General features: G+C 51.5%; 1 protein-coding gene across 5 annotated transcripts in view; it reads left to right on the top strand.

Moving 5' to 3' along the window:
* The window catches only part of ABR (ABR activator of RhoGEF and GTPase), a 186,369-nt gene that overhangs the window by 97,068 nt on the left and 74,639 nt on the right, over positions 1 to 14,662 (top strand). Inside the window, exon 1 of one of the 5 annotated variants that reach the window (XM_025476216.3) lies at positions 6,249 to 6,935. The exons of the other annotated variants lie outside the window; for them this stretch is intronic. Within the exon in view, the coding sequence (XP_025332001.1) occupies positions 6,801 to 6,935 (135 nt within the window). The 5' untranslated portion in view covers positions 6,249 to 6,800. Of the gene's footprint in view, positions 1 to 6,248; positions 6,936 to 14,662 lie in introns of those variants that run through there. 5 annotated transcript variants of the gene reach the window in all.

Genomic DNA, 14,662 nt, shown 5'->3' on the forward strand with positions numbered 1-14,662 from the left:
AAACTATATATGATTTTTGGAATGACTTCTGTAACAGAGAGAGAAAGGCAGAGGGAGAAGCACAGTTACCAGGAAGATGATGCGTCTGATTTGATCTGCGGCTGTAGCAGACTCTGCCTGCCCCTGGCACTGGCCCCTTGGGGTCAGTTCCCATTGGGTGGTGTCTGTTCCTATTGGCCCAGAGTCTACTGAGCTCCAGAAAATCTGGAGGTGGAACTTCAGCTTTTGCCAAGAAAGTTGAGAGGGCCAGGGATAGTCATAGAGGAGGGAGTAGAGGCTTCAAGCCCAGTATGAGGCGGGGAAGTGAGAATGTGCCTGACCAGTTCAAGGGAGAGCGAGGAACAGAGGCTGTTGATTGGTTGAGTTACCAGCAAGGGCCCCATTCCCCTTGTTGAAGCTGACCTGGTGGCTTCCTGCTGGGCAGAGTGAGCAATGTTTCAGAAAGAATAATCTGATGTTAATGGGAGGCAAGACCATTGAACAATGGTCATGTCATTCCCTGCTTAAAACCCTCCAATGCAAAAAAAAAAAAGAGAGAGGAAAAAAACCCCTCCAATGCATTCCTTTCTCCTAGTGGTAAAATACAACCCTTAGCTATGCTGTCAAGACTCTGCTTGATCTGACCACTTGGCCCCTGACTACTTCTGCAACCTCATGAATGTGAGCTCCAAGATGGAGTCTTGTCTGTTTTGTCACCAAATGTTTGTTCATTGAAAACTCTAGTGCCAAAAAAAAGAAAACTCTAGTGCCTAGAACTGTGCCTGATGCATAGCGGATGTTCAGTAAATGTCAATTGAGTGATCGAATGAATGCACACTCGCCACCCAGACTGAACTCATTTCCTTGTGCCTCACACAGTCCCATTTGCCTTCTCTGCCATCTCTACTCACATGGCTAACCCCTGGTCATTTCGAGGTATGAACTTCAATGTCATCTCCTCCAGCAAACCTTCTGTGACTCCCCCTTTGCTGCATCAGCTGCGTCTGTCTTGTGCACTCAGAGCCCAGTCTGCTTTCCCAACTGTGGCACTTCTTTTTTTAACTTCTTTATTTTCTCTGATTACATCACTGAACATTAACTTTACAGAAATATATAATGTAGAAAGTAAAAGTCTCCTAATGTCCCATCCTACAGATAGAACTTCTGTTAAAAGTTGGTTGTATACTTCTCCTTATTTTTCCATGTGACATATAAATATGTGTATATGCTTTTTTCTTAAATCATACTGGTATACTGTTATGCAATTTGCTCTCCCTATTTTACTTAGTAGGTCTTGGATATTTTGTATATCAGTAAGTAAAGATCCACCTCATTCTTCTTTCTTTATGACTGCACACGTATTTCACTTTACGAATGTGCCGTAATTCACTTAACCATCCACTTCCGCTAGACATTTGGGCTGTTTCTAGTCTTGCGCTGGTATAAGCATTACTGCAGTGAATGTCTTCGTACACAGATCTTTGTGCACCTGTAGAAATATTTTTGCAGAAAAATGTCTTAAAGTGGAGTTGCTGAGTCAGAGAGTGTGAACATTTAAAACTATATAGGAGCACACCTGCATGGTTCAGTTGGTTAAGTGTCCATCAGACTCTTGGTTTCAGCTCAGGTCATGATCTCAGGATTGTGACATGGAGCCCCACATCAGGCTGCACCCTCAGTGCAGAGTCTGCTTAAGACTCATCCCCCACTCCCGTGCATGCTCTTCCTCTAAAATAGATAAATAAATCTTTTGAAAAAAATAAATATTTTTCAGAAAAATCCCTTACAGTTGCTGGGTCAGAGGATGTGAAAATTTAAAATCACAACAGACACTTCCATATTATCCTTTCTGGGGGAATTGTACCTCAGCCCCATAGTTCTAAGATAGTGCCCCATTCTTGGCACTGCCTTGGCCAGACTGACAATGGTCAGTCTGGCCCTAAGCCTATCAGCTCCATGGAAGTAGACATAGTGTCCCATTTGTGGCAGCATTATGAATGCCCAGTGCACAGTAGGCAGTTAATAAATACTTATTGATTTAGTGACTAAGAGAATAAGGGATGGAGAGTGAGTATGAGGGAAGACCATGGGGTTTGGGGAGAGGAAACTATCAGTGGCTTTGAGAGTGTGGGCTTGGCAAATGTCAGAATTCTCAGTCAATTAAGTGTCTGACTCTTGGTTTTGGCTCAGGTCATGATCTCAGGGTTGTGAGATCGAGCGCCACATCTGGCTCCATGCTAGGTGTGGAGCCTGCTTAGGATTCTCTCTCTTCTTTTGCCCCTCCCCACCTCTCTCTCAAGAAAAGAAAAGAAAAGAAAAGAAAAGAAAAGAAAAGAAAAGAAAAGGAAAAAGAAATCGCAGTCAGTGCCCCTCACCCTCCATAGTGTGCTTCTCCAAACTCACCTCCTGCCCCTTTTCTATTCTGGCCTCCCTCTGTGTTTGCACAGAAAGAAGTTCTCCTTTCTGGCCTCCCTCCTCCCTTTGCCCACAAACTCTTCCCCTTTTCCAAATGCTGCTTAGAAGCCACTCTCTGTGAGGCTTTTCCTCTGAGGCAGGGATAGTGCCTTTGTCCTGCATTCCCCTGTGTTGATCACTGAGACACTGTCTCTTTTGTTCCTATGTCCTTCACTTGATATAGGTTGAGAGCACTCTTGGATTTGTGTTTGTAATGCCAGGCCTTCTCTGGGTATGAAAGAGCAAACAAGTGAACAGATAGATGGACAGTCAAGATCAGGACTCAGAATGGAATGTTATCCTGACAGTGTAGGAGTGAGATGCAAACTTTGTCTGGGGCGGTGGCTTTAGAAAAGGAAAAGAAGGAAGAACCAAAGGGATTCTGTAAAAGGGATGTGGGGCCTGGGGGAAGGAAGAGTTGCAAGATGGTGGCCCTGCCAACAGAAGGGGAGAAGCCAGAAGGGGAAGCTGGCTTAGGGAGAGAGAAGGGTCATTTGGTCTAGATATGTGGAGTTGAGGGGCTGTTGGTAGAACTTCCAAGGGAAGAGATGCAGCTTGACAGTGTAGATGTCATGCTTGGAGCTGAGCAAGATGCTGGAGCTACAAATGGTGATGGGTTGCCATTGGCCTGGAAGCGAGAAGGGATGAGAGGTAGAGAGGGTAGAGAGCAGCGGGCCAAGGCTGGGGTCCTGAATGGGTGACTCCAGTTTACAGGAGGCCAGAGAAAGAAGGGCCAGCCTGAGCCAGAGCGGTCAGAGCAGCACTAGCATGCTCATGGGAGCTGAGGGATTTGCCAAAGCCCAGACTGCAGAGGCTGTGGAGTAGGAGAGGGAGGCCTCCGGCTTTGGAATAAGGCAGTTTAGATACCTTTGAAACAGGCTTCTTCTCTGGAAGGAGGAGCAGGAGCCAGGCTGAAGCAGTGGAGTGTGGAGGATGCAGAGAGGAAGCTCAGGTCCAGGGCTGGCTCAGGGCACTTGTAGGGGAAAGGGAGGGAGCATTGCTGGGACTTGTGAGTCACTTCCCCCCCACCAGGGGGAGGACTGAGGGCCTCTAAGTGGTGTCTGTGTGCCCGATGAAGATGGAAGGGCATTCTAGTTACTCACTGGAATTTCCAGCCAGCTGGGGTAGGGTGGAGCAGAGATGCCTTGGATGTTAAGGGAGCAGCTTCTGAGAGGTTTCAGGGTTTGGGGAAGAAGTGGGTATGGATATACTGGCTAGGGGCATGGGAAATGAAGAGGGGGATACTCCAGGAGACTTCTAAGGGTACTTCATGCTCACTTGGGTGGGAGAAGGGACATAGGAGGGGCCCTTGGGCTTTTAGACCCTTCTCGCATTCCACCTGCTTGTCTGATCAGTGGGGGCAGTCCTGCCATGTACTTGAAACTTGCAGGGTAGAAGACAGAAGCTGTGACATAGAGCCCTGGGCTGGCACACTTATGCCCTGGGGAATGCCAGGCCCAGTTGTTCCCAAGCTCTGGGAACAGCCTCACCCGCCCAAACCAAATGAGGAATTGTGGCTGAAAGGGCCCTTCAGATGTGCTCCGGGTATTTATAACCCAGCCAGGGCAAGGACAGGGAAAAACCAGGGACTGAGGGAGGGGGTGGGGTATAAGGTAGGGTGTGCCTCTGTGGAACCCTGTCAGCCTTGAGACCCCAAAGAGCCTACCCCAAATCCCTCAGTTTGTATTTCACCTTTGGTGACAGGCAGTCAGCGATGACATATTCTCAATTCCAACAGAATAGCAGGAGCCCCACCCACCTCAAACTCAGAGCTTCCACAGACTTCTTTGGGGAGTTGGGATAAACCATTTCCATTCTCCTCTCTCCTCAAACTTCCATCCAGCTTGGAGGCTCAGCCAGGGGCCCTGTTCTTAACTGAGGTATCCAGTGGAAAGGTGAGGCAGTGATGTCAGGTGGACCCAGGATGGTACACAGTTGATCTTCCTTTGGAGCTCATTTCCAAAGAGTTTGATTCCTCCCCGCTGTGGCCTAATATTACCACCTAACAGGGTATGTGATATATGCATAAGGAGGCTGGTGGTACATACACACACTGATGGACAGGTCAGACACTGGATCATTAAGAGCCATGCTGACTGGTCCTGGCAACTATGTTTTAGGAGAGAACATTGTGAACCAGAAGCATCAGGAAGATTTCAGGGGAATCCCTGGCTGGAGACATTGTCTAGGGGCTGGTGGGAGATTGTGGGGGTTGGCTTGTGTGGGGCTGAAGCTCAGGGCTCACCACCCAGAATCCTTAATCTTCACTTGATCACCACCCAGAATTCTGAATTTTTACTTCATCTACCTGGTAGCACCTATTATGCAGATTTACAAAGGGAAGTGGGTTGGTAGTGTGTGACGCTGAGCTGGATTCCAAGATGCCAGGTCCAGTGAGGAAATGGGACAGTGGGGATATTCGGGGAACACCCCCCCCCAATCTCCCACACCTACACAACTCCCAGCTTCCCTCAAAGAAACAATCTTCTGCAGCCTTGTCTGTGGTCCTAATTCAGTTCATGGATGTGTTTTATTTAGACTGCACCATGTTTCATTTCATTTTGTTTGTTTTTAAAGATTTTATCCATTTATTCCCGCGAGACAAAGAGAGAGGGTCAGAGACATACACAGAGGGAGAAGGAGGCTCCCTGAGGGGAGCCTGATGCAGGACTCGATCCCAGGACCCTGGGATCACGACCCGAGCCAAAGGCAGGTGCTCAACCACTGAGCCACCCAGGCGCCTCTTCGTTTTGTTTTAATGTCATTTATCTGCCATCATTTTTAAATGGAGAGATATCAGCTAAGAATCCAAATCCCCAGCTTTTCTAGGACAATCTGAGATGGGGCACCCTGAAGCCTATATTGCCCTAGCAGCCATTAGCTGGAGCTGAGTGGTGGAATTTTTCATTCCACCCTGCTCCTACCTGGCTCACTCCTACCTAGCTGCACTGTGGCGGCTACAGGAGTTTGCAACCTTTGCCCTAGGTATTGTGTGGTGAAAGAGCTTTTCCCAGGTGCTGCCCCTGAACTCCTCCCTCGGGAGAGTAAATGGATGCTCCCCTCTGGCTGGGGCCTAGACAACCACAAGGTGGACTTCACTATCTGGGTGGATCTCGCTTCTGCCACCCTCGCTAAAGCCAAGGGAAGCAGGCTGGGAGCGGGAAGGGCTGCTGGTGTTGCCCGTCCTGGGTTTATGTGTATCCTCTGCCATCAGGCTGGCTCTACTGGGCAGAGGCCTCTCTGGAGGCAGAAGAGCCCCAGGGGGGTGGGACTGCTCATCCCAGCAGCATCCGTGAGTAGGAGATGTGGCACCTCCCGCCGTCCGAGGTGGGCCTGCTGCAGACCCCGGCTGGCACTTCTGGTTCTGTTGCAGTGAGGCGGCCCAGGCCTCCTTTGCACAAAGCCTTGTTCTCCCAACCACAGTGGTGATAGAAACTGTCTCCTCGTCAGGCCCTGGCCTCCTCTCTGCAAAGGTGTCAGGACCTGAGGCAGAGATGAGCAGGGGGCTCAGCTTGTGGCCACCCCAAGGTGACAGCGAGGTTCGCCGGGCCTCCCAGAGGCCGCGCGGGCAGCTGCTCCGCCGCTCCTCCCCCTGCTGCCCGGGCTCTGGCGAGGGGCTGTAAATAAAGCCTGTCTCTGGGAAGCAGACCTCCCCCTGCGCCCGGCCCGTCTGCGGCCTCCTCGCCCCTCCTCCGCGCTCCAGAAGCCTCCGCCAGCCGCCGGCCGGTGACCGCAGAGGGAACGGCTCCACCTCACGAGTCAAGTCGTGCATTTCCTGTGTATTAATAGCAAACGCGAGCCTCGGAGTCCAGAAAGGGCGGGATCGCTGGGGCCCGCGGCGGCGGGGCGGCGGGGCGGCGGGGCGGCGGGGCGGCCGGCCCGAGCTCGGGAGCGGCGGCCGGGGAGCGCGGGGCCCCGCCTGCGCCCGGGCCGGCGCGCACCGCAGGAAGGGCCGCGGCGGCCGGCGGGGGCGCCTCCTCCTGGTCCGCCGGCGCGCCGCGCGGTCTCTCCGGTGACGGCCCTGCGCTCGCGGCGGCGGCGGGGCGGCGGGGCGGCGGGGCGGCGGCGGGGCTGCCCGAGCGCGGCTGCCCCTCTCCGGCCGGGGACGCGCGCGAGGCGGCCCGCAGCCCCGGCGCGCGGGAGGGCCGGGAAGCGGCGGCAGGAAAAGGTTCATAATGGAGCCTTTCATCGGGAGCCGGTGGCCGGGTGCCAGGACTGACTCCGGGGAGGCCAGCATGCTGGTTTAGGCCTGCCCTGCACGCTCTTCCCCTCCCTGCCCGCCTGCCTCCCTCGGGGGCGGCGGCGGCAACGGCTGCTGCTGCTGCGTGGACCTCGCTTCCTGTTTGCCCTCCGCGCCTCCGGCTGCCATGGAAGAGGAAGAGGAGGCTATAGGCTTTTTGGACAAGGTGCTGGAGGATGAAGATGTGTTTCTCCTGGAGGAGTGCGAGCTGGGAACCCCGACCAGCCCCGGCTCAGGGTCCCCCTTCTTGGTGGCCGTGAAGGTGGGAACGTGACACGCCCTGGATGCTTGTCGGGGGAGGGGCAGGGCTGGCAGCTCTCGACTGCCGAAGCCGTGTGCGGGCAGAAATGGCTGGTTTGTGCACAGACCTCATGGCTGGGTGGAAACACCGCACTCTGGCCGGCAGGGGCAGGAAGCGAGGGGATGCGAGGGGCTGAGCTCTCTGGCAGCTGTTCCCAGGGCAGAGGTGCGGTGCCTGCCTTCCTCCTCCCCCCGGACCAGTTGTCCGCAGCGGGAGTGGCTGCTGGTTTTCCCCAGGCCAGCTGTGCTGGGGTCTTTCTCTGGCAGTGACATAAGTCACCTGGTGGGCACGGCCCTGGTTGTGAGCCTGCTGCCCCAGAGGAGCTGGTGGACTTGAAACCAGGAGGCCATAATTCACTGTTTCCATGGCTACAGTAGGATAAGGGCACTTGGGAAGTTTGGCCGAAGGGGCCACTTGCTTCTGAGCAAGGAGACTTGGGAGCTGAGGCCAGAGAGCATGGGGAAAGATTGGGAGCCAGAGGTCACTGAGCTCCGTTGAAGGAAAAGAATTGGATCCGCTGAAAATGGGGTGATAACAGCTGGCTTCCAGGCAGGAGCCAGGTGGGTAGGCATTTTTCCCAAGGTGGGTATAGGCAAGAAGCATCTGCCAGGGCCCCAGCCCACTCAGTCTAGGGCTTTGAACATTCTCCCCAGCAGTGGTCCTGTCCTTTCATAGCACTTGCCTTGAAGGCAGAGCAGGAGGGAGCTGTGCATCAATCCCCTTTCCTTCTCTTCACCTCCTCCCCAGGGGCGGGGGTCTACCTCCATTGCAACCACACCAGTGCTGCCTGAAGGCATGGCACACTGCACCATTGATTCTTTCTTTCAGCTTAGCCCACTTCTAAGAGCCCTAAGCTCGGCCTTTTGCTCATCACCTCTGTTCTGTGGCTAGAAGGGAATGCCAGTGGGAATGTATGGCAGGGAGTTTGCAGACTGCAAGCCAGGTTGCCTAACACCCTGTCCATTTGTGCCCCTTTCCCTGCCGGGCCGTCTGCACCCCAGAGGGTGTGGTACACAGAGCATTGCTGTGGGCAGGAGGCTGCCACTGGGCCTCTCTGGGCCTCTTTGTCCCTCCTTTGAGATGGGGATCACAGCTCTGCCACGCCCGCACTGCAGTGTGGTTCAGAGGACAAGCTAATGGAGGTAAAAAAACAGACTACAGACCCACAGGAGATGGCTGATGTGGGGTGTCTGGGTGGAGCTGTAGCTGTGGGCCTGGGTGCAGTGGAGAGAGGAGCTGTAATGGGAGGCTGGCAGTGGCTAGCATCCCACCCCTGGTTCTCTCATCTGATACTAGCTCAGAGCACTGGGGTTAAGTCACATCTCTACTAGGCCTGCAAAGGCCTCTGCACTCAGGATCTGAGCAACCTTCCCACCAGAAACAGGATAGGGAAAAGTCTGGTAATGAACCAAGAACACTGATTGGGAGCTAAGTAGTGTGTGGGATGGGAGATGTGTGTGTGTGGGGGGGGGGGGGGGGTCCCTAATGGGCCTTCTCTGAGAACTCCTCCCCAGCACAGATGGGGTCCTGTTCATGTACTACCTAATGGACCCACCCTTACTCTCTAGACTCTGGCTTGTACCTGGGTCTTAGCCTGTATTTCAGTCTGCTCAGAACTCTAGACACCTGCCTCCTCAATTATGCCCTGTTATCCTCAAGGGCAAGGGCCATGTTGTATTCACTACTGAACACTGCACAGAGCTTGGGACGTGACTGATGCTCAGTGAATTTGTGGAGTGAGGGAGGCTTCATGGGGCCTGCAAAGGGTGTACCATGTTCCCGACCTTTTTCTCCTACTCAGAGGTGTTCCAAGGAGGAAGCACACAGATGCCAAGGGGGCCCAGGCACGCATCAGTCCTAAAACCCCAGATCCTCCCAGAGTCCTGTGAGCACCTAGATGGGAGTCTTCCCCTCTTTGCTGCCTCAATATTCCTGGACTTGTTTCAGCATGGGGGAAGGAGCCCTCCCTGAGTGTTGGAGAATCCCAGGCCCCCATCTCATCCTGAACACCCCTAGGATGCCCTCATTCTCTCCCAAGCTTGGTCAGTTATAGAGGGAGCAGGCAAACAAGGTGGCTACCAGAGGGGTGGGGAGAAACCTCATCCATTCATTCAACAAACACTGCCAGGTTGTGTTCTAGTCAAAGCACTTTGCCCGGCACTGGGGAGGAGACAAGATGAACATGGCATGGTCCTTTTTCACAAAGAGTTCTCCGTTCAGGGCAAGGGGACAAGTGCACAGATAATAGGAATAGAATGAGAAAGTACTCAAGGTTCTGATAAAAGGGTATGAACTTCGGGGGAGGAGAGACCACTTGTGTTTGGGTCAGAGTTGGACTGGGTGCGCACGTGTGTGCCCGTGTGTGTGTATGTGCACACGTGCGTACTCACAGGGCACTTCTGGAGGGTGCGTTCCTGTCCTAGGCTCTGGATGGTCTTCACCGTCTTGAATAAGAAACTCTCCTCAACAGCAGGTGGGAATCCAAGGCAGTTCTCTCTTTGCTGTAACTTTCTTTCAGGAGTACTTACTTTAAACCATGTTTGTATTCGTGAGCATGTGTCCAAATGTCAGTCCTATAAATCAATCCTGTTTTCAGTGTCATCTCTGAGATGCTCCATCTTCCTGGGGAACAGAGGTGAAAAGTGGTTTCCTCCAGAGCTGGGGCTGGAGCTTGCTCTGTCTTTCAACCCAGGCTTCTTTTTGAGGAGTTAATTCTCTATAAACAGTAACGTTAATACCGATAGCAACATCACCTCCTGGCGGTACAGAGTTGTGTGCTTTCCAAAAATCTTTCATACAATTCTATTTAAAGGTATGTGGGGCTGATAGCGACCATGCTATCTAAAAGCTGCTATTTAAAGGAACTCATTTGTCAAGAAGAAAAATCCTTCTGTAATGCAGATTAACCCATCAGGTGTTATTCATTGCCAGTTTTTAAATAGTTGGAAACACCCACATTTGCTTCACCTGCCCCAGTGTCTTCGGCCCCCACTGGCGGTGATGGCCATGCCTGTGTCCCCCACTGAGGTGTTTTCCTGAAGTGTGAGCTGCGCATATGATGGTTTGAGATGTGATTTTAGGTGGCACCTAGGTGTAATTTTTGCACTTTAGTAGCAGGCTTATATTTTAACATATATTAGGGAAAATACAACTTATACATCTTACGATTTCAAATACAATGCTTGGGGTAAGGCTGTGCTTTATTATTATTATTATTATTTTTTTAGGATTGTTATTTATTGAGAGGGAAAGAGAAAGCATGTGCAGGAAGGAAAGGGAGAGCAGGCTCCCCACCGAGCAGGAAGCCACATGAGGGGCTCTGTCCCTGAGGCAAATGCTTAATGGCTTAAGGTACTGAGCCAGGAAGGTGCCCCAAGGCTGTGCTTTTAAGAAGTCAGTTGTAAAGAACAATATTAAGTACCCAGTAGTGCAGGTGGTATGTATGACAAAACTACACGGATGGTTATATGAATACCTGGCCTTTGGAAACACTGCTGGACCTGCCTAAAGTCTCGGACAGCAAGGAGCCTAGAACACAGGGATCCACCCTCTAAATTCTGCTGAGAAATAGCTGAAGGAGACCTCCCCGGTGCCTAGCGCTAGGAAGAGGAGGAATGGCTGGATGTCCCTGCATTGTCTTGGCTCAGAGAGGGGCCAGCTGTCCTGAGGCTGATGGTAAGCATGGGCACAGCTCCTAGACCCAGTGGCATCTACTCTGTGCAGATCCTGATTGGGGCTCCTTGAAAAGTGGTGTGGCCCGTGAACTGAACTCTGCTGTGTGTAGTGCCACGTGGCCTAAGGCTCTGAATGGCAGGTGGCCCTGCCAGTTCAGTCCTCACTATTGTCTTGGAGGAGGTCAAAGTTACTGGACAGATCCTATCTTGATTTGGCCTCGAGCCAAACCTTTAGGGCCTTTTATTTAGCCTCTAAACTCTGTAGAAGACCAGGCCAGAGCTGGCTAAACTTACCTTGTAGATACTGACCCTACCAGAGGGACTTGAGCTCTTGGATGGGGGGCGGGGGGGGGGGGGGGGGGGGTGGGGTGGGGGGAGGGAGGGGGGAGGGAGCCGACAAACTTTCAGCCTAGCAGATTGTGTAAAATGCTGGGAATGAACAAGCCCACAGTGGCTGCACTTACTTCATGAGCTTCATTTGGGGAAGAAATGGAGACAGTGTCACTCAGAAGGCAGCTTCCCTATGCTGGGGGCTGCCATCCCGTGGGGGACCTGAACTCTTCAGAGTACTGGCCCCAGGATTCTGGGTATGTGGGCACCACCTCTGGAGGGCTCTCTGGAGGCAGAGACCATCTCTCTCACCATTGTATTTGTATTCCCAGGGCCTGGCACATAGGGCAGAGTGAATGAATGTCCAGTGCTGGTGTTTTATGAAATAAGAATAGTCCCACAAGGATTGAAGAAACAATTGTGATTTTCTGGATAATTCTAAGCCAGGAACATGTGGGTCTGAGGAAAGAAAATAAAAAAAGAGAAAAGGGAAGAGGTTTTGGGTGGTAACTGAGAACAGGCCTCCTGTTGGTAACATGAGCAGAACTTAATTTCACATGCTCAAGCTCTCCACCACTTCCACCCCTATGCCAGCCAAAATTTCAGAGGGAGAGTAGCCGAGGGTGGAACTCTTGGAGGTGACTATTGACTTTGGAGGAGCTCTTTCAAGATTGGACTCTGAGGTAGAGTCTCTTGTGGAGAGGGTCTTGCTGAAATGGGCTGTCGCAAGGACTGTCACAGGTTCTGCGCTCATGCCAAGATGGGGGAGCTTGGCAGGAGCTGCAATCACCAGGTCTACACTCCGGTCCTAGTCCAACCAGCCCTACAGCTAAGCTCACAATGTGCTTCAAGTGACTTCTCTTACAGGATGTTTTTCAGGCCCTCAGGTAAATCTTTGGTTGTCAGGGAACAGGAAGGGAGTGGGGTGCAGTAGGGGAGCACTGGCCCCCAACATGGAAGGTGAGTTTCCATTTGTCAGACGTGCAACGGGGCTGCCTCAGATCTGACCATCAGGGGCTAGGGCTGTGGCTCTGCTTCCAGCTAGTAGGACTTTGCTCCTTGAAGGGTGTGCTGCCTGCCTGAAGTGCCAACAGCTCCAAGCAGCTGGCAATTTCCACTCTGTGCCTCAGAGGGATAATGACAACACCTTGTAGACTGTGGGATTGTAGTGAGTTAATTCCTGGAAAGCTCTTAGGAACAGTGCCTGGTACTTGTGAAGCCATCAATAAATAACTATCGTCCTTCCCTAAAACTTAGTGTCCATACTGGTTTCCTAATGCTGCTGAAATAAGTTACCACATGTTTAGTGGTTTAAAACACAAATTTGTTCTCTTATACACTAGTCTTAAAGGCTCAGCAGTTCCTTCTGGAAGCTCTAGGGGTGAGAATCCATTCCCAGGCCTTTTTCCAGCTTCTAGAGGCTCCGTACTCCTTGGCTCATGGCCCCATCCTGGTCCTGAAAGCCAGCAGTGTGGCATCTTGCAGTCTTGCAATCTCTTTCCCTTCCCCTGCTCCCTTTCTCTGGTCACATTGCTTTTTCTGACTCTGACCCTCTTGCCACCCCCTCATAAAAGCCCTTTTGATTACATAATCCAGTGTCATCTCTCCATCAAAAAATCCTTAGTTTAATCATACCTGCAAAAATCCTTTTTTCTATATAAGGTGCTGTAATTATAGGTTTGGGGACTATCTTTGGCAGGACTTTTTTTTTTTTTTTTATGATAGTCACACAGAGAGAGAGAGAGAGAGAGAGGCAGAGACACAGGCAGAGGGAGAAGCAGGCTCCATGCACTGGGAGCCCGACGTGGGATTCGATCCCGGGTCACCAGGATCGCGCCCTGGGCCAAAGGCAGGCGCTAAACCTCTGCGCCACCCAGGGATCCCTGGATGTTGTTTTTCTATCACAGGGTCAGATACATTTCAGAGACTCTGAGGGCAGCAGCCTCTGGCACAGAGCTGATAACCCGGTTGCTAATGGAAGGCTGAGGATGCAGGCCCTCACCTGGGGAAGGGTGGGAACGCAGTGGGGCAGGTCATGCAGCTGGGGAAAAGCCACTTTTCTCCAGACTTCAGAAATTTCTGATAGCTTCATTCACTCTCCCAGCCTGTGCTAAATAAGTAAGGGTGTGCATGTAATGCCCAGAGAGGGTTCTGTTTGAGATTCCAGGTAAGCATCCGATGCTTGAAAAAGAAAATGAGAGCAAGGACATCATTAAAACAGTGGAAGAGCCTAGAATCTGGTATTCCCAGGACTGGGATGGAATCCCAGCTCTGCCACTTCCTGGCTGTGTGACCCTGGGCTCTTTTCTTCCCTCTTCCAAGTCCTATTTGCTTCCAATTTGCATAATGGAAAATATAGTACCGACCTCAGTGAGGTATTGGAGGGCTAAAGGAGTGCAAGAGGAACTTACAAGGCTTAATAAATATAAGGTGCCCACATGCTGGGGGTATTTTGCGCTGCCAGCCTTCAGGGATATGCAGAAGAGTGTGCTTCAGAGGCTCCCCAGGATCACCTGGCAGTTCACAAGAGGGCCCGCGTGTCAGATGGGAGGGTCTATGCCCAGAGAAGAGCCAGGGTGGAGAAAGCCTCTTAGGCAGCTGGAAGTAAGTGCAGAGGCATGAACACTCCCAGCAGGTTGGGAAGGCCAACAGATCTGCCGTCTGTAGGGGATGGCAGCAGGGGAGGGAGAGGAGCTAGGAGCTGGCAAAGGTGTTTAAGCAAAGACTAAGCCAGACCCCATATCACAGTGTATCGTTACATGTTTATATTTACTTGTTTTTTTTTTTACTGTCTTTCCTCTAGGTTATAAACCACATAAGAGTAGGGATTATTGTGTGTTTGCTTCTCCTTATATCTACAGAGTCTGGTGGCCATTCAGTAAATATTTGTTGGACGAATAAATGAATGACCTAATTGAATCCCTGAATAGTCACATCTTGCAATGTTGATTTTTTTATTTTTATTTTTTAAATTCCAGTATAGTTAACATAGTGTTACATTAGTGCCTGGTGTACAATATAGTGATCCAACAATTCTCTGCGTTACTCAGGGCTCATCTTGAGTGTACTCTTAATCCTCTTCACCCATTTCCCCCAGCCCCCTGACCCACCTCCCCTCTGGCAACTACCAGTTTCTTCTATATAGTTCTACAAAGAGTCTGGTTTTCTGTTTCTTTTTTTTTCTTTGTTAGTTTGTTTTGTGTGAAATCATATGGTATTTGTCTTTCTATGACTGACCTATTTCACTGTTATACCCTCTAGACCCACCCATGTTTTTGCAAATAGCAAGGTTTTACAGTATTGGTATTAAGTCCTTGACAAGCATCAGGTGTGAGCTGGTGCTCTCATAAGGTTAACCTGGCTCTGGTGTGTGGTGTGAAGGGAGGAGGGAGAGGCAGAGGTCAGTTAGAAGAATTCAGGTAGCAGAGCCAAAGCCCGTAGCAGAAGGGAGGGGTGGAACTGAGTCCTTGTAAGAGATTAACAAGACAGACTTTCAAGGCTAAATGGGGCACAATCACCATAGAAGAGAAGGAATCCTGGAGTGGGGAGGAGGCCGGTTAGGATATGTGGCTTGCACAATAAGGCAGTCAGGAAGTGCTTGGGTGATGTTGAGGACCTCAGCTAGCATCTTCTGTTGTGGGCTGGAGCCCTTGGGGACAGGAAGATATAGCCAGAGGTGAAGCT

The sequence above is a fragment of the Canis lupus genome, chromosome 9 (genome assembly GCF_003254725.2).
Source record: "Canis lupus dingo isolate Sandy chromosome 9, ASM325472v2, whole genome shotgun sequence".
NCBI lineage: Eukaryota > Metazoa > Chordata > Mammalia > Carnivora > Canidae > Canis > Canis lupus.